The sequence below is a fragment of the Salmo salar genome, chromosome ssa04 (assembly GCF_905237065.1).
Source record: "Salmo salar chromosome ssa04, Ssal_v3.1, whole genome shotgun sequence".
Taxonomy (NCBI): domain Eukaryota; kingdom Metazoa; phylum Chordata; class Actinopteri; order Salmoniformes; family Salmonidae; genus Salmo; species Salmo salar.
In genome coordinates, this window is record NC_059445.1 from 47270875 (window position 1) to 47294372 (window position 23498).

Here is a 23498-nt window from a genome sequence, read left to right on the forward strand (position 1 = left end):
AAGTAGAAATCAAAGGGAGAGAAACTGGGAATTGAATAACTGCAGTTGACATGGCTAAGTAAATGGAAGAATACTCTTATTGCAATGTGAATGGCTCTTAAAATAGCCTTTGGTTGTGCATAGTGTAGTCTATGGTGTTGCCAGGGAACAGAACCCTCTTCGAAGAAGTAGGAGGTGAAGATCTCCCGCACACGGATTGCCTCTTGCTGCGTTGTTGGACCCCATCCTTGAAACATCCTGCAGAGCAGCAGACTTCCCCTCTGGCACACGGCGGCGAGGTGCAGATCCCTTCCTGGTCCTCGTGTCCATCCTCATGAAGTTATGCAGGACACAGGTAGCCTTCACACACCTTAATTCCTCCAGGAGGCAGTCCCAGATGGCCCTGGTCACCCAACCTTGCAGTGCCCTACACGTTAACTGTAGGCAATCGTTTTGAAGGAATCTCCAGTTACAAGGTATCTGTAGGAATATGGAAGACAATGTCATTATTAGACTTTTACGTCATTGTGGATTACTAAAGTATAATATCCGTGTTACGTTTTTCTTGCTCCCCATTTTCCCATGTTAGTGTGTTTGTGTCCTAGGCATTACAGGTGTACCGAGTTGCGGCTAACGATGGTGGGCGTGGCTGTAGCTGATTGAAGAGAGGATATCTGTTTGCCGTGTGAGAAGAGAGAGGGAGAGAGAACACTTGTTTTGTTTGATTATTTGTTTTAATTTATCTTTGTGTTTCAGCATGTCCTCTTGAGGTACTCCACCCTACCTAGGTCCTGGAGAAGGGAAAAAGGTAGATCTGCCCATGGGTGTACATTCCCACGTAGATAACCCATTGTTTTATACACTAGGTTAGCCGGGCGGGTGTCACCCTTGTATTTTCTTGGAACCAGGTAGGACAGTGGGTTAGTGTTTAGAGTGTGTTAGGAAGGATTAGGTGTGTAGAAGAGGAGGGACCTTTTGACCTTTTGAATATTATGTTACTGTTATCTCCGTCCTCACTTCTAGGGTAAGGAACTACACAAAAGTACCTGCCCTATCCAGAATACAGTCGTGGCCAAAAGTTTTCAGAATGACAAAAATATACATTTTCACAAAGTCTGCTGCCTCAGTTTGTATGATGGAAATTTGCATATACTCCAGAATGTTATGAAGAGTGATCAGATGAATTGCAATTAATTGCAAAGTCCCTCTTTGCCATGCAAATGAACTGAATCCCCAAAAACATTTCCACTGCATTTCAGCCCTGCCACAAAAGGACCAGCTGACATGTCAGTGATTCTCTCGTTAACACAGGTGTGAGTGTTGACAAAGACATGGCTGGAGATCACTCTGTCATGCTGATTGAGTTCGAATAACCGATTGGAAGCGTCAAAAGGAGGGTGGTGCTTGGAATCCTTGATCTTCCTCTGTCAGCCATGGTTACCTGCAAGGAAACATGTGTCGTCATCATTGCTTTGCACAAAAAGGGCTTCACAGGCAAGGATATTGCTGCCAGTAAGATTGCACCTAAATAAACCATTTATCGGATCATCAAGAACTTCAAGGAGAGCGGTTCAATTGTTGTGACGAAGGCTTCAGGGCGCCCAAGAAAGTCCAGAAAGTGCCAGGACCGTCTCCTAAAGTTGATTCAGCTGCGGGATCGGGGCACCACCAGTACAGAGCTTGCTCAGGAATGGCAGCAGGCAGGTGTGAGTGCATCTACACGCACGGTGAGGCGAAGACTTTTGGAGGATGGCCTGGTGTCAAGAAGGGCAGCAAAGAAGCCACTTCTCTCCAGGAAAAACAGCAGGGACAGACTGATATTCTGCAAAAGGTACAGGGATTGGACTGCTGAGGACTGGGGTAAAGTCATTTTCTCTGATGAATCCCCTTTCCGATTGTTTGAGGCATCCAGAAAAAAGCTTGTCCGGAGAAGACAAGGTGAGCGCTACCATCAGTCCTTTGTCATGCCAACAGTAAAGCATCCTGAGACCATTCATGTGTGGGGTTGCTTCTCAGCCAAGGGAGTGGGCTCACTCACAATTTTGTCTAAGAACACAGCCATGAATAAAGAATGATACCAACACATCCCCCGAGAGCAACTTCTCCCAACCATCCAGGAACAGTTTGGTGATGAACAATGCCTTTGCCAGCATGATGGAGCACCAGCTACCTATCAATACAGTATGTGAAGTTGGCTAGATAGCTAGCTAGCCAACTACCTAGTTCATTTAGCAGCTCATTTGAGTTAGTCTGCACTGTAGCTAGTTAGCTAATAATACATTGTTTTTTTTACATTTTTGAAATGTATTAACTTATTTGAATAGGTTCTCCCGGCCATGTGGACAATTGGAAACAGAGCAGCAAAGTTTGTTGGTCACCAGAGCGTTTTAGAGGATATTACTATTGAACTATGTACCCATTTAATAACCAGACCTTCATACAAACTTGCTGTGCTGAATTCTTGACGCACAATGGAACGTGCTGCCATATACTACCTGCACACCAACAAGCGAGTCACAATGGGCGGCCTACGCGGCAATCTACCGCTATCTAGTGTACATGCACCGTTAGCCCCCCTATCCATGAATCACTAGTGACATCCCTGGTAGGTAATATGACGAGGTAACACCTAGGATGTGGTGCTGAGGCTGCCATGGACCAAAGAGGCCATGCAGGTTCTAGGGTGGGCTCGATAGACAAAGAGGCCATGCAGGTTCTAGGGTGGGCTCGATAGACAAAGAGGCCCAGAGCTGTCCAAATAATATTAGGTGTAAATGGGCACTTGTGAAGCCAGGTATGCCCATGTGGTGGCCTTCAGATTAGATGCAATCCTTTTCCAATTTAAATTCCTTAAATACCTCTGGTCCTAGAGTAACTTATGTGAAAGTAATATTTACATTCACCTATCAATTCCCACGAAGCAACGGTTACAATGGAACGAAACCATTTCAATGGGATGTGAATTGCAATCACCAATCGGCAAAGGCCGCTGCGCAACACAGGTGTGCTTGGCATAAAATGTGTCAATTGCTATTTTATCTGAGTGTCACCGTTTCAATTACTACATTGAAGTTAGCCAACACTTGCAAAACTGGGTCAAGCCATCCGCTCTTCAGTTTCCTCCTGAATTTGTATGCGCGAATAGACAACACTTTATGGTATTGCGTGTTTTCTGGAAACTGAGTCGGATGCACTCACGCACAGATATAGACCATAGCTACAAATCATTCCAAGCAAAGTTTCAATTACACTTACTCAATCTTCCATAATTATAACAAATCGTTTATTTCATTTTTGTGCTTTATCAAAAAATACTTTGATATCACGGTTAGAGTGAGGCAGCACTAGCCTAATGGGGTGATCTTTAGCAAATGTTAAATTGTTAAAGCAAGATGTTTTTAAATTTGGCTAATTTATAAAAATACAAAAAACAGATACCTTATTTACATAAGTATTCAGACCCTTTGCTATGACACTCGAAATTGAGCTCAAGTGCATCCTGTTAACATTGATCATCCTTGAGACATTTCTTCAACTTGATTAGAGTCCACCTGTGGTAAATTCAATTGATTGGACATGACTTGGAAAGGCACACACCTGTCTATATAAGGTCCCATAGTTGATAATTCATGTAAGAGCAAAAACCAAGCCATGAGGTCGAAGGAATTGTCCGTCGAGCTCCGAGACAGGATTGTGTCGAGGCACAGATCTGGGGAAGGTTACCAAAAAATGTCTGCAGCATTGAAGGTCCCCAAGAACCCAGTGGCCTCCATCATTCTTAAATGGAAGAAGTTTGGAACTACCATTACTCTTCCTAGAGCTGGCTGCCGAGCCAAACTGAGCAATCGGGGGAGAAGGGCCTTGGTCAGGGATGTGACCAAGAACCACGATGGTCTTTATTTATTTTATTTAACCTTTATTTAACTAGGGAAGTCAGTAAAGAACAAATTCTTATTTACAATGATGGCCTACCAAAAGGCAAAAGGCCTCTTGAGGGGACGGGGGCTGGGATTAAAAACATGGCAAAACACAACAAGAGAGACAGCACAACACTACATAAAGAGAGACCTAAAACAGCACAAAGGGCAAGAAGGTAGAGACAACAATACATCACGCAATGCAGCCACAACTGTCAGTAAGAGTGTCCATGATTGAGTATTTGAATGAAGAGACTGAGATAAAACTGTCCAGTTTCAGTGTTTGTTGCAGCTCGTTCCGGTCACTTGCTGCAGCAAACTGAAAAGACGAACGACCCAGGGATGTGTGTGCTTTGGGGACCTTCAACAGAATGTTAGACGGGTGTTGTATGTGGAGGATGAGGGCTGCAGTAGATATCATAGATAGGGGGAAGTGAGGCCTAAGAGGGTTTTTATAAATAAGCATCAACCAGTGGGTCTTGCGATGGGTATACAGAGATGACCAGTTTATAGAAGAGTGCAGTGATGCTGTGCCTTGTGAAAGTATTCATCCCCCTTGGCGTTATTCCTATTTTGTTGCATTTCAACCTGTAATTTAAATATATTTTTATTTGGACTTCATGTAATGGACATACACAAAATCATCCAAATTAGTGAAGTGAAATGAGAAAAAAATTACTTATTTAAAAAAATAAAAAAATAAAATGAAAAGTGGTGCGTGCATATGTATTCACCCCCTTTGCTAAGAAGCCCCGAAATAAGATCTGGTGCAACCAATTACCTTCAGAAGTCACATCATTAGTTAAATAAAGTCCACCTGTGTGCAATCTAAGTGTCAAATGATCTGTCACATGGAGTAATTAAAACTCGTTTTTCAACCACTCCACAAATTTCTTGTTGACAAACTATTGGTTAGGACATCTACTTTGTGCATGACACAAGTCATTTTTTCAACAATTGTTTACAGACAGATTATTTCACTTATCATTCACTGATTCACAATTCCAGTAGGTCAGAAGTTTACACACACTAAGTTGGCTGTGGCTTTAAACGGCTTGGATAATTCCAGAAAATGATGTCATGGCTTTAGAAGCTTCTGATAGGCTAATTGACATAATTTGAGTCAATTGGAGGTGTACCTGTGGATGTATTTCAAGGCCTACCTTCAAACTTATTGCCTCTTTGCTTGACATCATGGGAAAATCAAAAGAAATCAGCCAAGACCTCAGAAAAAAAATTGTAGACCTCCACAAGTCTGGTTTATCCTTGGGAGCAATTTCCAAACGCCTGAAGGTACCACGTTCATCTGTACAAACAACAGTGCGCAAGTATAAACACCATGAGACCACGCAGCAATCATATCGCTCCGGAAGGAGACGCGTTCTGTCTCCTAGAGATGAACGTACTTTGGTGCGAAAAGTGCAAATCAATCCCAGAACAACAGCAAAGGACCTTGTGAAGATGCTGGAGGAAACGGGTACAAAAGTATCTATATCCACAGTAAAATGAGTCCTATATTGACATAACCTGAAAGGCTGCTCAGCAAGGAAGAAGCCACTGCTCCAAAACCGCCATAAAAAAGCCAGACTACGGTTTGCAACTGCACATGGGGACAAAGATCGTACTTTTTGGAGAAATGTCCTCTGGCCTGATGAAACAAAAATAGAACTGTTTGGCCATAATGACCATCGTTATGTTAGGAGGAAAAAGGGGGAGGCTTGCAAACCGAAGAACACCATCCCAACCGTGAAGCACGGGGGTGGCAGCATCATGTTGTGGGGCTGCTTTGCTGCAGGAGGGACTGGTCCACTTCACAAAATAGATTGCTTCATGAGGAAGGAAAATTATGTGGATGTATTGAAGAAACATCTCAAGACATCAGTCAGGAAGTTAAAGCTTGGTTGCAAATGGGTCTTCCAAATGGACAATCACCCCCAGGATACTTCCAAAGTTGTGGCAAAATGGCTGAAGGACATAAAGTCAAGGTATTGGAGTGGCCATCACAAAGCATGTGCGAGCACGTATCTGTCTATAGGACCGCTTTAAGCCGTACACTCCACAGAGCTGTGCTTCACAGAAGAGGCGGCCAGAAAGAAATAAGCAAACAGATTTGGTGTTCGCCAAATGGCCTGGGAGACTTCTCAAATATATGGAAGAAGGTACTCTGGTCAGATGAGACTAAAATTGAGCTTTTTGGCCATCAAGGATAATTGCTATGTCTGGCGCAAACCCAACACCTCTCATCACCCCGAGAACGCCATCCCCATTCATCAGCAGGGACTGGGAAACTGGTCAGAATTGAAGGAATGATGGATGGTGCTAAATATAGGGAAATTCTTGACGGAAACCTGTTTCAGTCAGAGATTTGAGACTGAGGTTCACCTTCCAGCAGGACAATGACCCTAAGCATACTGCTAAAGCAACACTCGAGTGGTTTAAGGGAAAACATTTAAATGTGTTTGAATGGCCTAGTCAAAGCCCAGGCCGAAAATCCAATTGAGAATCTGTGTTATGACTTAAAGATTACTGTACACCAGCAGAACCCAGACAACTTGAAGGAGCTGGAGCAGTTTTGCCTTGAAGAATGGGAAAAAATCCCAGTGGCTAGATGTGCCAAGCTTATAGAGACATACCCCAAGAGACTTGCAGCTGTAATTGCTGCAAAAGGTGGCTCATCAAAGTATTGACTTTGGGGGGTGAATAGGTATGCCCGTCCAAGTTTTCAGTTTTTGTCTTATTTCTTGTGGTAGGCATGTTGTGTAAATCAAATGATACAAACCTCCCAAAAATCCATTTTAATTCCAGATTGTAAGGCAACAAAATAGGAAAAATGCCAAGGGGGGTGAATACTTTCACAAGGCACTGTCGATTCGTTTTATTAGTTAATGTGACGACTGCTGATCATTGAATGATTAACGGTTTATAATTGCGTGATTAAATGAATCAGGCAATTATTAACTCATTAACCTGGGGCACCTTGTGAAATTTGTTTTATTTCCCAAATTAACTATAAGAATATCAGAATATCGATTTTACAACAGTCGCTAATTAATCAATTTCCTCTACAGTCTAATTCTGAACGTCGCATAATCCGGGAATCTGCACAAACCCGAGTCCCACCAATGAGTTCGTACCACACCAATTTTAGTTGATTATTTATTTACTAGAAAGCTAAAATGATAATAAAAGATACACATACACAAAAACACAGTCTAGGCTATTGATTAGAACTTAGTACAACGGGCCAACACACTATGGCGCGTGTTACCCAAAATGGGGATTTAAAAGAGAGAGAAAAAGAGAAAGTACACGAGAGAAATATACATTTGGGTGCATTTGTCAGCTATGCTTATTTTAACCCTAACCTTGCCCCGAACTGCTGGTGGATGGCGCACTTCTCTGGTTGTCCTCACGATGTCAGTGTCCTTTTTTTTTAGTGGTCTGATTCCTCGCCCTTGTTCTGAAAGGGTTCTTCTGAGGACAGCCAGCCCTGTAGCTCAGGGCTCACAGCGTAGGAATGAAAACAGTGTAGATACCACGATTCGATGGGGGGTGGAGACCAGGTGGTCCGGCTTGAATTCACCCGCTTAGACACAGCTATTCATCCGTAGCATTGGTAGAAAAGGATTCCTTTGTCTTCAACCTCGTGTTGCGTTTTGGGTTCGTTGACTACTCAGACCTTTGCTGCAGCTCGGGTCACTTAGTCTGATATGTTAATTCTTAACTCACATGCCTTATACCCTCGGGTCAGAAGTTGGCTTAACCGCCTTTAGGGCAATTTTCTGGGCGTACCAAGTTAAGAGGCAAGGTCTAGATTTTACTCAAATCCAATTTTAGACAACTAACTTCACATTTTATCTTTACCAAAATATTCTCTTTGTACTTTGTGTGGAAAATGTCCAAATCAATGTATAAACATCAAGCATATACTAGGAAAACTCTTAAAGTTACAATGTTTTCATAATAACGTCGTCCTTTAACCTTTAACAAAACAAAAATGTCATTAATTTTCATATTCCATCTATCGTCATTACCACCATTATGGCTGATGGAAACCATTGTTCCAAAGTCCATTTATTGCATGTTTAATGTTCTGAGGCCGGTTCTCCATAGTGAGAGGACAAAGGAATTGTGTCTGTTGCCTAAGATCTACAATGGGCGTGAGGGGTCATAAAACCCCCACATCTTCATACCCCTAGATCTCTCCTCCTCTGTTGGGGTGAGAGATAATCTGTAGGGTTGTGGTCTCCTGTAACCTGACCTGATCAGGACAGTCATGACACCACTGTATGTCCTATAACAGGGCTACCCAACCCTCTTCCTGGAGATCTACTGTCCTGTACATTTTCTGATTCAGCTAGTTAAGGTCTTGTTGAGCAGCTAATTAGTAGAATCAGGTGTGTTAAATTAGGGTTGGACTGAAAACCCACAGGATGGTAGATCTCCAGGAAGAGGGTTGGGCAGCCCTGTCCTTTAAGGAGCATTGGTGGCAAATCTGATGGCCGTATGGTAAAGAACATCTAGCCGCTCGAGAGCACCCTTAACTGCCGATCTATAAATTACGTCTCCGTAATCTAGCATGGGTAGGATGGTCATCTGAATCAGGGTTAGTTTGGCAGCTGGGGTGAAAGAGGAACGATTACAATAGAGGAAACCAAGTCTAGATTTAACTTTAGCCTGCAGCTTTGATATGTGCTGAGAAAAGGACAGTGTACCATCTTGCCATACTTCCAAGTACTTGTTTGAGGTGACTACCTCAAGCTCTAAACCCTCAAAGGTAGTAATCACACCTGTTGGGAGAGGGTCATTCTTCTTACCAAACCACATGACCTTTGTTTTGGAGGTGTTCATAACAAGGTTAAGGGCAGAAAAAGCTTATTGGACACTAAGAAAGCTTTGTTGTAGAGCGTTTAACACAAAATCCAGGGAGCGGCCAGCTGAGTATATGACTGTATCATCTGCATATAAATGGATGAGCGAGTTTCCTACTGCCTGTTGATGTAAATTGAGAAGAGTGTGGGGCCTAGGATCGAGCCTTGGGGTACTCCCTTGGTGACAGGCAGTGGCTGAGCCAGCAGATGTTCTGACTTTATACACTGCACTCTTTGAGAGAGGTAGTTAGCAAACCAGGCCAAAGACCCCTCAGAGACACAAATACTCCAATACACAAGAATGGAATGGTCTACTGTATCAAAAGCTTTAGCCAAGTCAATAAAAATGCAGCACAACATTGCTTAGAATCAAGGGCAATGGTGACATCATTGAGGACCTTTAAGGTTGCAGTGACACATCCATAACCTGAGCGGAAACCAGATTGCATTCCAGAGAGAATACTATAGACATCAAGAAAGCCAGTCAGTTGATTATTGACAAGTTTTCCCAACACTTTTGATAAACAGTACAAAATAGAAATAGGCCTATAACAGTTTGGATCAGCTTGATCTCTCCCTTGATCTCCCTGGTTGCCTTCCAAGCAATGGGAACCTCCCCTGAGAAGAGAGACATGTAAAAAATGTCAGAGATATACTTGGAGATGATAGGGGCAGCAACCTTAAAGAAGAAAGGGTCTAAACCATCTGACCCAGAAGTTTTTTGGGGTCAAGTTTCAGGAGCTCCTTTAGCACCTCGGATTCAGTGACTGCCTGCAGGGAGAAACTTTGTAGCGGGGCAAGGGAAAAAGAGAGAGGAGTGTCGGGGCTAGTTGCATTAGAAGGGGTGGGAGATGAGGAAATGTTGGACGGGCAAGGAGGCATGGCTGAGTCAAATAGGAATCCTGACTTAATGAAGTGGTGATTAAAAGAGCTCAGCTATGTGCTTCTTGTCAGTAACAACCACATCATCAACATTAAGGGACAAGGGCACTCTGACAGAGCTCCAGCGTTCCTTTGTGGTGATGGGAGAACCTTCCAGAAGGAAAGCCATCTCTGCAGCACTCCACCAATCAGGCCTTTATGGTAGAGTTGCCAGACGGAAGCCACTCCTCAGTAAAAGGCACATGACAGCCCGCTTGGAGTTTGCCAAAAGAAATCTAAAGGATTCTCAGACCATGAGAAACAAGATTCTATAGTCTGATGAAACCAAGATTGAATATTTTGGCCTGAATGCCAAGCGTCACGTCTGGAGGAAACCTGGCACCATCCCTACGGTGAAGCATGGTGATGGCAGCATCATGCTGTGGGGATGTTTTTCAGCGACTGGGAGTGGGAGACTAGTTAGGATCAAGGGAAAGATGAACGGAGCAAAGTACAGAAAGATCCTGCACCAGAGCACTCAGGACCTCATGCTCGGGCGAATGTTCACCTTCCAGCAGGCCAACAACCCTAAGCACACAGTCAAGACAACACAGGAGTGGCTTCGGGACAAGTCTCTGAATGTCCTTGAGTGGTCGGGTCAGAGCCCGAACTTGAACCAGACCGAACATCTCTGGAGAGACCTGAAAATAACTGTGCAGCGACGCTCCTCATTCAACATGATAGAGCTTGAGAGGATCTGCAGAGAAGAATGGGAGAAACTCTCCAAATACAGGTGTGTCAAGCTTGTAGCGTCACACCCAAGAAGACTCGAGTCTGTAATCGCTGCCAAAGGTGCTTCAAAAAAGTACTGAGTAAAGGGTCTGAATAATTATGAAATGTGATATTTCAGTTTTCTTTTTTATATATTAGCTAAAAGTTCGACACCTGTTTTTGCTTTGTCATGATGGGTTATTGTGTGTTGATTGATGAGGGAAAAAAACTATTGAATCCATTTTATAAGGCTGTAACGTAATAAAATGTGGAAAAGTCAAGAGGTCTGAATACTTTCTGAATGCACTGTACAGGGTCAGTTCCAATTCCATTTGTGGAGGGTTACTGGAGTGATCGAGGTAGATATAGGGATAAGGTGACTAGGCATCAAGATATATGATAAACAGAGTAGCAGCAGCGTAAATTATGATTGTAAGTGAGTTTGTGTGTGACTGTGTGTGTGGGTGTGTAGCGAGTATAAATGTGTTTTGCATGTGTTGTGTGGGTTAGAATGTCCGTGAGTGTGTGGAGTCCAGTAAGTGTATTTGTATTTATTATGGATCCCCAATAGCTGCTGCCAAGTCAGCAGATACTCTTCCTGAGGTCCGGCAAAATTAAGGCAGTTATACAATTTTAAAAACATTACAATTGATTCATTACAGAATTCACAACACACTGTGTGCCCTACTCCATCACTACCACATATCTACAACCCAAAATCCATGTTTGTGTATAGTGTGTATACTATCATGTGTGTGTATGCATGTGTCTGTACCTATGTTTGTGTTGCTTCACAGTCCCCACTGTTCCATAAGGTGTATTTTTATCTGTTTCTTAAATCTGATTCTACTGCTTGCATCAGTTACCTAATGTGGAATATAGTTCCATGTAGTCATGGCTCTATGTAGTACTGTGCGCCTCCCATAGCCTGTTCTGGACTTGGGGATTGTGAAGAGACCTCTGGTGTAGAGGTCGACCGATTAATCGGCATGGCCGATTAATTAGGGCCGATTTCAAGTTTTCATAACAATCGGTAATCTGCATTTTTGGACGCCGATTATGGCCGATTACATTGCAATCCACGAGGAGACTGCGTGGCTGGCTAACAACCTATTACATGAGTGCAGCATCAAAATGACCTTGTGGCTGCAAAGAGCCAAGGTAAGTTGCTAGCTAGCATTAAACTTATCTTGTAAAAAACAATCAATCTTAACAATCACTAGTTAACTACACATGGTTGATGATATAACTAGTTTAACTAGCTTGTCCTGCGTTATTTTTTAAAACTTTTATTTAACTAGGCAAGTCAGTTAAGAACATATACTTATTTTCAATGACGGCCTATGAACAGTGGGTTAACTGCCTTATTGAGGGGCAGAACAACAGATTTCTACCTTGTCGGCTTGGGGATTCTGTCTTGCAACCTTTCGGTTACTAGTCCAACGCTCTAACCTCTAGGCTACCTGCCGACTCAGTATTCACTTTGCATTGTTAATTTATCATCGAATCACAGCGCATTCGCAAAAAAAAGCACAATCGTTGCACCAATGTACCTAACCATAAACATCAATGCCTTTCTTAAAATCAATACACAAGTATATTTTTTAAAACCTGCATATTTAGTTAAAAAAAATTAATGTTAACAGGCAATATTAACTAGGGAAATTGTGTCACTTCTCTTGCGTTCAGTGCAAGCAGAGTCAGGGTATTTGGGAGCAGCAGTTTGGGCCTCCTGGCTCATTGCAAACTGTGTGAAGACCATTTCTTCCTAACAAAGACCGTAATTAATTTGCCAGAATTTTACATAATTATGACATAACATTAAAAGTTGTGCAATGTAACAGCAATATTTAGACTTAGGGTTGCCACCTGTTCGATAAAATACGTAACGGTTCAGTATTTCACTGAAAGAATAAACATTGTTTTCGAAATTATAGTTTCCGGATTTGACCATATTAATGCCCTAAGGCTCGTATTTCTGTGTGTTTATTGTATTATAATTAAGTCTATGATTTTATATTTGATAGAGCAGTCTGAGCAGTCTGAGCAGTGGTAGGCAGCAGCAGGCTCGTGAGCATTCATTCAAACTGCACTTTCCTGCGTTTGCCAGCAGCTCTTCGCATTGCTTGAAGCACAGCGCTGTTTATGACTTTAAGCCCATCAACTCCCGAGATTAGGCTGGCAGTACTATAGTGCCTATAAGAACATCCAATAGTCAAACGGTATATGAAATACAAATGGTATAGAGAGAAATAGTCCTATAATTCCTATAATAATTACAACCTAAAACTTCTTAACTGGGAATATTGAAGACTCATGTTTAAAAGAACCACCAGCTTTCATATGTTCTCATGTTCTGAGCAAGGAACTTAAACGTTAGCTTTTTTACATGGCACATATTTCACTTCTCCAACACTGTTTTTCATTATTTAAACCAAATTGAACATGTTTCATTATTTATTTGAGACTTAAATTGATTTTATTTATGTATTATATTAAGTTAAAATAAAAGTGCTCATTGTTCATTCAATATTGTTGTAATTGTCATTATTACAAATATATACATAAAAATCGGCTGATTAATCGCTATCGTCTTTTTTTGGTCCTCCAATAATCGGTATCTGTTTTGAAAAATAATAATCGGTCGACCTCTACTCTGGTGGCATGTCTTGTAGGGTTTGCATGGGTGTCTGAGCTGTGTGCTAGTCGTTTAAACAGACAGCTTGGTGCTTTCAACATGACAATACCTCTCACAAATACCAGTAGTCATGAAGTCAATCTCTCCTCTACTTTGAGCCAGGAGAGATTAACATGCATATTATTGTTTCCTCTCTATGTACATCCAAGGGCCAGCTGCCCTGTTCTGAGCTAATTGCAATTTTCCTAAATCCCTCTTTGTGGCACCTGACCACATGACTGAACAGTAGTCCAGGTATGACAAAACAAGAGCCTGTAGGTCATGCCTTGTTGATAGTGCTGTTAAGGCAGAGCAGTGCTTTATTATGGACAGACTTCTCCCCATCTTAGCTACTGTTGTATCAATATGTTTTGACCATAAGAGTTTACAATCCAAGCAGTTTAGTCACCTCAACTCGCTCAATGTGTGTGTGTGTGTGTGTGTGTGTGTGTGTGTGGTGTTTGTAAGCCATGACTGTGTTCTTGCTTTAACAATTTAACATTTGCTAAACAGCATACCCGTTTGGCTACTGCAGCCTCTGCGACCTCAACCTGTGATATCAAAGTCATTTTTGATAAGGCACGAAAATGAAATTAACGATTTGGTATCATTTTGATTATGAAAGATTGAATAAGTGCGGTTCAAACTGTTTGCTTGGAATGATTTGTTGCTATCGTCTCGGTCTGTGCATGAGAGTGCATCCCACTCAGTCTCCCCACCAGAAAAGACGCGAAAAATAAGCGAAGTGTTGAATTCAGCAGGAAAATAAAGAGCGTATGGCTTGACCGCGTTTCAATCACTGTAAAACAACGATGACCGCATGAGTCATTATCAGAGAAACGAAACTTACCGAAGAGGAAACAAAAGATAAATAATTTACGAATGCCACGTTCAACACAACTGGGGACCCTGAAAACTCCGACTTCCGACATCAGTGTGTTGAAAACAACTCGGAACTCGGAAGAAATACTAGCTCCGACTGGGAAAAAAACGATTTGGATGGTTATCCAACTCGGAATTCCAACTGGGGAACTTGTGCCTCTTTCTAGAGGTCAGACTTTCCGACCTGAAGATCACTGACGTCATTGGTTTCTTCTCGTATTTTTCCGAGTTCCCAGTTGTTTTGAACGTGGCAGAAGAGAACCACCGGACCTCTATGTGCTGCGCTCTCTAGATTCACCTAACAGTCGAACTGACAGATCAGATCCACACTGGAGCATGGCTTGTCAACAACGCTTCATCAATCGGAGCATGGCTTGTCAACAACCCTTCTTCAATCCGGTAAGAATTCTACTTTGACAGTATTTACATGTATTTTTTTAGGCGACATTATGTGAGTTTCGGGAGTCATTTTGGTGCTTATTTTTGGTGTAATGTTGCACAATATTTGTATATTCTGGACCCACAGATTGCACATTTTTATTCTAGCCCAGCACACACTAGCACATCCGATGCAATAAAATGAGGTGTAATGGGACTGTTAGTGATGAGTTTAGTGGACTAGAACAGGACTGAAAAATATTGAATAGGTCTGTCTATATTTCCTGTCATTTTCATATCCACCTTTGACTAGGGTGACCATATTTTAGTTTTCAAAAAAGAGGACATGTCCGGGAAAAAGAGGACGTATGGTCACCCTAGTGTTGTGGAATGCAAAAACTCCCTCCGCAGCAGTAACAGCATCTTCCGTTTTACCTGCTCTCACAAAATAGTCAGTTAAATTTACCTGACGAACTCTACTTTAGCTGCAATTTTGTGTTTTGCGGAGCTTATGTGGGTTTCTAGGTCGCTAGCGCCTTTATTTGACACTGACACGTACGTGCCAGCTTTGCAGGTCATGCATTCTGCTTCACACGGATCCCGACCAAGACGAAAACACGGGAATGTGCTCTGTAAATCGTCTGTGAATTTACATTTGCGTTTGGGCATTTTTACGCTGTTCTGGAGCCATGTGCCACTGTTGACAAGTGTTACGAACCGGCTCAGAGTTCGCAACAAAAGGGAGACAACGTGGAGACAAGGAGTATCAAAATATATATTTATTAAATAAAGTAACTAAGTAATTAACAATGGTGTGTGTAATCAGTAGTGTAAGGACGTGTTTTGCATACCTGAATGTAATAATGCTGAGTGTTGAAAGGTGCCAAAGCAAACAACCAAAAACAACAAGGTGTCTGCATGGAGAGAGTCCTCCTCATGAATGTGAAAGAGGTCTCTTTATCCTGGGACACACCCGGACCCAGGTGTTTCCCATGTAGCTGACGACCCTCCCAGCTCCGCCCACCGGCATCCCAACAAGGAAACAAGAACAAAAAGAGAATACGGGAGACAGAGTGGGAGGGTCGTCACACAAGCAAGCAGTTGCTATGTCTCTTGGCTGTTGCCATGGTGAGGGTAATGATTGAGATGCAGTTTGACCAATGTTTGCGTAGGCCTACATGACCCACCAATGGTGGCGTGTGAGAAGGCGGGACCTAAAGAGAAAGGTCAAAGCAATGCAAAACCCCAAAAACGCACACAATGAATGGCGACTGTAGAAAGCAAAAGCCGAATCTCGGACATTTTGGGCGATTTAGAAATCCAAGCCGGACGCATTTTTTTAGGTCCAAAAAGAGGACATATTGTCACCCTACCTTTGACACCTAAAAACGTATGTGATTAATATAATTAATGAAAGAAGGTAAGAAAGGAAACTATAACCGTTTAGATTGTTATTGGTTACACAATGCTTGATGTGGCCATTGTTAACGTTTAAAGTTTAACTAAGTCTATTGCAAAGTCCCTTGCCTTATCAGGCATACTACCTAGTTACAAACTGGTGAACGACATTAGCTACCCAGCCTGGTCAAGTGTTGTTTTTTGCTTCATGCCCTAGAGATTGCCATTCACTGGCTGTATCCAGGGAGCTCTGCATGAGGGGAAGACCATCACTGTGACAGGGAGAGTCCTGCCAGGAGCCCAGAGGTAGACCTACCTAGTAGTACATGTATTTTTCACTGTAGGACATCCATGTCTCCTTCAGCTCAGTCTTGTCACTCACTATCAGCACAGAAGGGATCTTGTTAAACCTAATCACTTTAAAATACAGTGGGGGAAAAAAGTATTTGATCCCCTGCTGATTTTGTATGTTTGCCCACATACAAAGAAATGATCAGTCTATAATTTTAATGGTAGGTTTATTTGAACAGTGAGAGACAGAATAACAACAAAATAATCCAGAAAAACACATGTCAAAAATGTTATAAAATTATCCTCACCGTTCTCATGATCATTGCAACCCCACGAGGTGAGATCTTGCATGGAGCCCCAGGCCGAGGGATATTGATAGTTATTTTGTGTTTCTTCCATTTGCGAATAATCGCAACAAATGTTGTCATCTTCTCACCAAGCTGCTTGGCGATGGTCTTGTAGCCCATTCCAGCCTTGTGTAGGTCTACAATCTTGTCCCTGACATCCTTGGAGAGCTCTTTGGTCTTGGCCATGGTGGAGAGTTTGGAATCTGATTGATTGATTGCTTCTGTGGACAGGTGTCTTTTTTACAGGTAACAAGCTGCGGTTAGGAGCACTCCCTTTAAGAGTGTGCTCCTAATCTCAGCTCGTTACCTGTATAAAAGACACCTGGGAGCCAGAAATCTTTCTGATTGAGAGGGGGTCAAATACTTATTTCCCTCATTAAAATGCAAATCAATTTATAACATTTTTGACATGCGTTTTTTCTGGATATTTTTGTTGTTATTCTGTCTCTCACTGTTCAAATAAACCTACCATTAAAATTATAGACTGATCCTTTCTTTATCAGTGGGCAAACGTACAAAATCAGCAGGGGATCAAATACTTTTCCCCCCCACTGTATGCACCCCTTTCTTCTCTCTGTAGGTTTCATGTGAATTTGCAATGTGGCTCAAGAGGAAATCCCGACGTAGCCCTCCACTTCAACCCCCGATATGATGGCTCCAAAGACGTTGTGATCTGCAACACCATGCAGCACTCTAAGTGGGGCTCAGAGGAGCGTGAATACCCTGCATCCATGACCCGGGGGGCCAACTTTACCCTCATGTTCCTGGTCAACCGAGATTCATATTCGGTCAGGAGACTTTTATCACTGATGCTTAGGCTGCAATTATTATTTTTTTACTGTGGACTTATTGAATTGAATTGTATCTCTGTTCTAGAGCAAAATAGATTCGAATTCTTATTCATTAATTTTCCTCCATGTGCCATAGATTTCTTTGTCTCCTAAATCCTGTCTTATCCCAGGTGATTGTGAATGGTGCCCACTTCATGGAGTACCTGCACCGGCTGTCATTCTCCAGCGTGGACACCATCTCCGTGGATGGGGGAGTGGAGATCCAATCCATTGCCTTCTCCAACCCTGCAGTGACAGTGAGTATCTGACAGGTCCTCCGTTTGGGAGAATACTGTACATCTTTGCGTTCCAAAGGATCAGCCTTGAACAAGGACAGATTTGCTGATCTTGGTCAGTTGTTTGGAACGCTGCCCAGTCGGCAAAACAAGTTGCAACTTGCAATGTTCATGGTCGGAGTGTATAATGATTGTAAGGATGTTTTGGACATCTTTTTAGCATCCCAAAAAGTATTTCCCTCAGTTCCTACTTTAATCAATTAAGTAAATAGTATTCAGACTTACATGTGCTGACCAAGAGTCTGTCCATATCCTACACAGAGAAATGAAATGTATTTTCTTTTCTCCAGTCACCTCCTCCCCAACCAGGATATGCTGTCCATCCACACATTGTGAGTATTCTCCAGACAGACTGATCAACAGGATTCTTAGTTATACAAGTGTTACGAGTTTTAGTATTTGGATTTACATAAGGCCTGCAGTTGTATGGAAACACTTGTAATTAGTAATAAGCACATTACTACTAAGCACATTACTACATATGTGTCCTCACAAAATAGTAGCATAGGCCATAACCCAAGAGAGACATTTTATTTACAGGGTCAACAGAACCAAACTAAATCTCGTCACAGTAAATCAGGTCCCAAAACTCGTCAATGGTGTAATGCCACACAGGTAAATTATAGCATGCTGGGTTGGAGGCTAATTTGGTGTATTTAGCTTTTTTCCTTGTGGTGGGTGTTTTCATAAGATGACTGCATTTCATTCATTCCATTCAGTCAATTTTATCTTTGAGGGTTGATCATGGTTTCCTTGTTTAATTTGATTCTTGTTTGACAACTGTTTGTTTGTTTTGTAGGCTTTCTCGGCTGCGTTTTGCGCCCCAGGATTTGCTCAGGTACGTTGCATTCAAATGAGTCAACTTTTTAAGAGTTCAAAATGTGTAAAGTGGAGGCCAACATCAGGAATTTGATTGGAGTTGTATCATTGATGTATATAAATGAATAAAACTGAAATGAAAATGAAGCTCTGACAAGATTAAAGTAGTTTAGAGACTGTACTGAAAGGTGCTATTCTTCAGATGGTAATGTGCAAGGTTTATTTTATAGACACCCCCTCCATACACCCCCCCAGCCATCCTTGTAAGTACCCCTTCTTTGACCTACAGACTAAGTGCAGACTGAACAATTACATTCATTTATGTACTATCGAAACCGATTGTTAGGGTGATATGGTGTTGGATCCTGTGTTCTCAGGTTGTGCCATATAAAAATATAATAGTAGGTGGACTTTATCCAGGCAGAAACATCATCATCCAGGGTGTGGTCAACCACAACGCTGATAAGTAAGTAACACTTACTCATTTTAAACACATCTTGCATTATTAACTTGCTTGTCACCTGCTATGGATCGGAGTTGGTACTATGAATCGTGTACCTGTACATTACAGACAATACAGATAGATGGTAAGGTAAAAGGTCCTTTTTAGATTAGTCTGTCACCCTCCAAATAATTTGCATAAATTTTCTTTCACGATTGTGTAACACTCACCGCCAGCAAAGTGCTCCCTCTCTAGAAACAGTACATTAGAGAGCTACAGTGGGGGGAAAAAGTATTTGATCCCCTGCTGATTTTGTACGTTTGCCCACTGATAAAGAAAGGATCAGTCTATAATTTTAATGGTAGGTTTATTTGAACAGTGAGAGACAGAATAACAACAAAATAATATCCAGAAAAATGCATGTCAAATGTTATAAATTGATTTGCATTTTAAAGAGGGAAATAAGTATTTGACCCCCTCTCAATCAGAAAGATTTCTGGCTCCCAGGTGTCTTTTATACAGGTAACGAGCTTAGATTAGGAGCACACTCTTAAAGGGAGTGCTCCTAACCGCAGCTTGTTACCTGTAAAAAGACACCTGTCCACAGAAGCAATCAATCAATCAGATTCCAAACTCTCCACCATGGCCAAGACCAAAGAGCTCTCCAAGGACGTCAGGGACAAGATTGTAGACCTACACAAGGTTGGAATGGGGTACAAGACCATCGCCAAGCAGCTTGGTGAGAAGGTGACAACATTTGGTGCGATTATTCGCAAATGGAAGAAACACAGAAGAACTGTCCCTCGGCCTGGGGCTCCATGCAATATCTCACCTCGTGGGGTTGCAATGATCATGAGAACGGTGAGGAATCAGCGCAGAACTACACGGGAGGATCTTGTCAATGATCTCAAGGCAGCTGGGACCATAGTCACCAAGAAAACAATTGGTAACACACTACGCCGTGAAGGACTGAAATCCTGCAGCGCCCGCAAGGTCCCCCTGCTCAAGAATACATATACATGCCTGTCTGAAGTTTTCCAATGAACATCTGAATGATTCAGTGGACAACTGGGTGAAAGTGTTGTGGTCAGATGAGACCAAAAATGAGCTCTTTGGCATCAACTCAACTCGCCGTGTTTGGAGGAGGAGGAATGCTGCCTATGACCCCAAGAACACCATCTCCACCGTCAAACATGGAGGTGGAAACATTATGCTTTGGGGGTGTTTTTCTGCTAAGGGGACAGGACAACTTCACCGCATCAAAGGGACGATGGACGGGGCCATGTACCGTCAAATCGTGGGTGAGAACCTCCTTCCCTCAGCCAGGGCATTGAAAATGGGTCGTGGATGGGTATTCCATCATGACAATGACCCAAAACACACGGCCAAGACAACAAAGGAGTGGCTCAAGAAGAAGCACATTAAGGTCCTGGAGTGGCCTAGCCAGTCTCCAGACCTTAATCCCATAGAATATCTGTGGAGGGAGCTGAAGGTTCGAGTTGCCAAATGTCAGCCTCGAAACCTTAATGACTTGGAGAAGATCTGCAAAGAGGAGTGGGACAAAATCTTTCCTGAGATGTGTGCAAACCTGGTGGCCAACTACAAGAAACGTCTGATCTCTGTGATTGCCAACAAGGGTTTTGCCACCAAGTACTAAGTCATGTTTTGCAGAGGGGTCAAATACTTATTTCCCTCATTAAAATGCAAATAATTTTATAACATTTTTGACACGCGTTTTTCTGGATTATTTTGTTGTTATTCTGTCTCTCACTGTTCAAATAAACCTACCATTAAAATTATAGACTGATCATTTCTTTGTAAGTGGGCAAACGTACAAAATCAGCAGGGGATCAAATACTTTTTTCCCCCACTGTATACAGTACTATGTCATTCCTTCAGCATATCAATGGCCGACATAGGTAAGGGTGTAACGGTTGTTGCAAGGAGAGGACCAAGGTGCAGCGTGGTACGTGTTCATCATGTTTATTAGTTCTGAACACTGAATCAAAAACAAAGCGGAACAAAGCGCAACAGCGCTGTCAGGTGAAAAACACAAGACAGAAAACAACTACCCACAAAAACCCTGTGGGAAAAGGCTACCTAAGTATGGCTCCCAATCAGAGACAATGATAGACAGCTGTCCCTGATTGAGAGCCATACCCGGCCAAAACAAAGAAATACACAAATCATAGAAAACGGAACATAGAAGGCCCACCCTAGTCACACCCTGGCCTAACCAAAATAGAGAACAAAACCCTCTCTATGGCCAGGGCGTGACAAAGGGTGATACTCTTTTTAGGCTTACCTTTGCACACCCTTTCCTGTATCTACCACAGAGCATTCATTTATTTGGTAATCTAACATGACATTCCTGGCCAAGCCTTATAACCATGATCATGGTCTTTATGGTTCCAGGTTCTGTGTTAACCTGCGTTTCAACTCGGGGGTGGCGCTTCACTTCAACCCCAGGTTTAATGAGAACATTGTCGTGCGTAATAGTCTCCTGAAGGAACAGTGGGGTCCAGAGGAGAGGACAGGGGGCATGCCCTTCTACAGAGGCCAGCCTTTTACGGTATAAACTCCATTATACCTGATTGTACACTGTATTATGGAAGCTAGCTATATTTTAACGTTGTTTTTAAAAAAAATTGTGAATTTTGTAAGAATTTGAGCTGAAATTAGTTCTGAATGTGTTTTAGCTGCAGTGGTACCGTGTGCTTTTCCTTGGATGAACTCAGCACTCATGTCAGGCTCTCTGTTTCAGGTGACCATTATGTGTGACACCAAGTGCTACAGGGTGATGGTGAATGGAGTCCAGATGTTCAGCTACAACCACCGCCACTTCCTGCTCCAGGAGATAGATATCCTGGAGGTGGAAGGGGACGTGAGCCTGTCCTCTGTGCTGGTCTAAGTAATGACTCTGTCTTCTGTTATGGTTTGAGTTACATACACTAAGGTCAAAGGGGGTAGGATCTGATCAGGACATTATAAAGACCGATGGGTGAGAAATCATGTCTTCTGTGTGTGGACATTTTCTGTGTTGAAAAACTGGCGTTTTGCTATGTTGCTGATGGCGAATGTTGATATCATGTTGGGCAAGATGTTTTAATTAATATTTTATCTTATTTCATAAACATTTTAATTTAGAATAGAATATGTAAAATTCTCTCTGTACTGACAATGTTTCCACAGCAAATAAACTTCAATATTGGAACTAAGATGTTGTCATAATTCTACATCACCGCTGGGGGGCAGAGAGGATCAGATAAAATTACTAACTTTGTCCTGTTTTAGATTTTAGTGGGAGGGTTCAGATTTTTTATTAAAAGCTCAATTCTGAGGATTTTGACAAAGTAAATACTGATGACATTAACGGTGCTGTGAATCATTATAATTACATGAAGTGTATTCAAATGACTGGGAGTTCCAGGTGGTTAGAAATAGGCTAGTAGGCCGGTCGACAGATTGCTCTGGCTGGGATGTCTGGTCTAATTCATCCTCATCTACAGATTCCCCTCACTTGCTGCTACAAGCAAGCTGACAAATCTGAAGCCACCAGCAGAGGTCAATTGGTGATATACACTACCGGTCAAAAGTTTTAGAACACCTACTCATTCAAGGGTTTTTCTTTATTTTGACAATTTTCTACATTGTAGAATAATAGTGAAGACATAAACTCTGAAATAACACATATGGAATCATGTAGTAACCAAAAAATCTAAATATATTTGGTATCTCAGATTGTTCAAATAGCCACCCTTTGCCTGATGACAGCTTTGCACACTCTTGGCATTCTCTCAGCCAGCTTCAGCTGAAATCCTTTTCCAACAGTCTTGAAGGAGTTCCCACATATGCTGAGCACTTGTTGGCTGCTTTTTCTTCACTCTGCGGTCCGACTCAGTCCAAACCATCTCAACTTGGTTGAGGTTGGGGGATTGTGGAAGCCAGGTCATCTGATGCAGCACTCCATCACTCTTCTTCTTGGTAAAATAGCCCTTACACAGCCTGGAGTTGTGTTGGGTCATTGTCCTGTTGAAAAACAAATGATAGTCCCACTAAAACCAAACCAAATGGAATGGCGTATCGCTGCAGAATGCTGTGGTAGCCATGCTGGTTAAGTGTGCCTTGAATTCTAAATAAATCACAGACAGTGTCACCAGCAAAGCACCCCCACACCCTAACACCTCCTCCATGCTTTACGGTGGGAAATACACATGCGGAGATCATCTGTTCACCCACATCGCATCTTACAAAGACACGGCGGTTGGAACCAAAAGTCTCCAATTTGGACTCCAGACCAAAGGACAAATTTCCACCGGTCTAATGTCCATTGCTCGTGTCTCTTCTTATTATTGGTGTCCTTTAATAGTGGGTTCTTTGCAGCAATTCGACCATGAAGGCCTGAGTCACACAGTCTCCTCTGAAGAGTTGATGTTGAAATGTGTCTGTTATTTGAACTCTATGAAGCATATATTTGGGCTGCAATTTCTGAAGCTGGTACCTCTAATGAACTTATCCTCTGCAGCAGAGGTAACTCTGGGTCTCCCATTCCTGTGGCGGTCCTCATAAGAGCCAGTTTCATCATAGCGCTTGATGGTTTTTGTGACTGCACTTGAAGAAACTTTCAAAGTTCTTGAAATGTTCCGTATTGACTGACCTTCATGTCTTAAAGTAATGATGGACTGTCATTTCTCTTTGCTTATTTGGTATTTTACCAAATAGGGCTATCTTCTGTCTTC

The 23498-nt window shown here is 42.3% G+C and overlaps 1 protein-coding gene across 3 annotated transcripts; it reads left to right on the plus strand.

Annotated features, from left to right (window-relative positions):
- The first annotated feature begins 14141 nt into the window (after positions 1-14141).
- LOC106603287 (galectin-9) lies at positions 14142-21973 on the plus strand. Of its 3 annotated transcripts, none has more exons than XM_014196745.2 (11): positions 14142-14357; positions 15952-16040; positions 16953-17160; positions 17334-17459; positions 17789-17830; positions 18039-18113; positions 18298-18336; positions 18548-18580; positions 18695-18783; positions 21175-21331; positions 21524-21973. In XM_014196745.2, exons 1-11 carry the CDS (start codon positions 14295-14297, stop codon positions 21668-21670), a joined length of 1068 nt encoding a protein of 355 aa, XP_014052220.2. In that variant the 5' UTR covers positions 14142-14294; the 3' UTR covers positions 21671-21973. The 3 variants fall into 3 exon arrangements, with proteins under 3 accessions (XP_014052220.2, XP_014052221.2, XP_014052223.2); XM_014196748.2 differs by lacking the exon at positions 14142-14357 and adding an exon at positions 15573-15756; XM_014196746.2 differs by lacking the exon at positions 18039-18113.
- The last annotated feature ends 1525 nt before the right edge of the window (positions 21974-23498 follow it).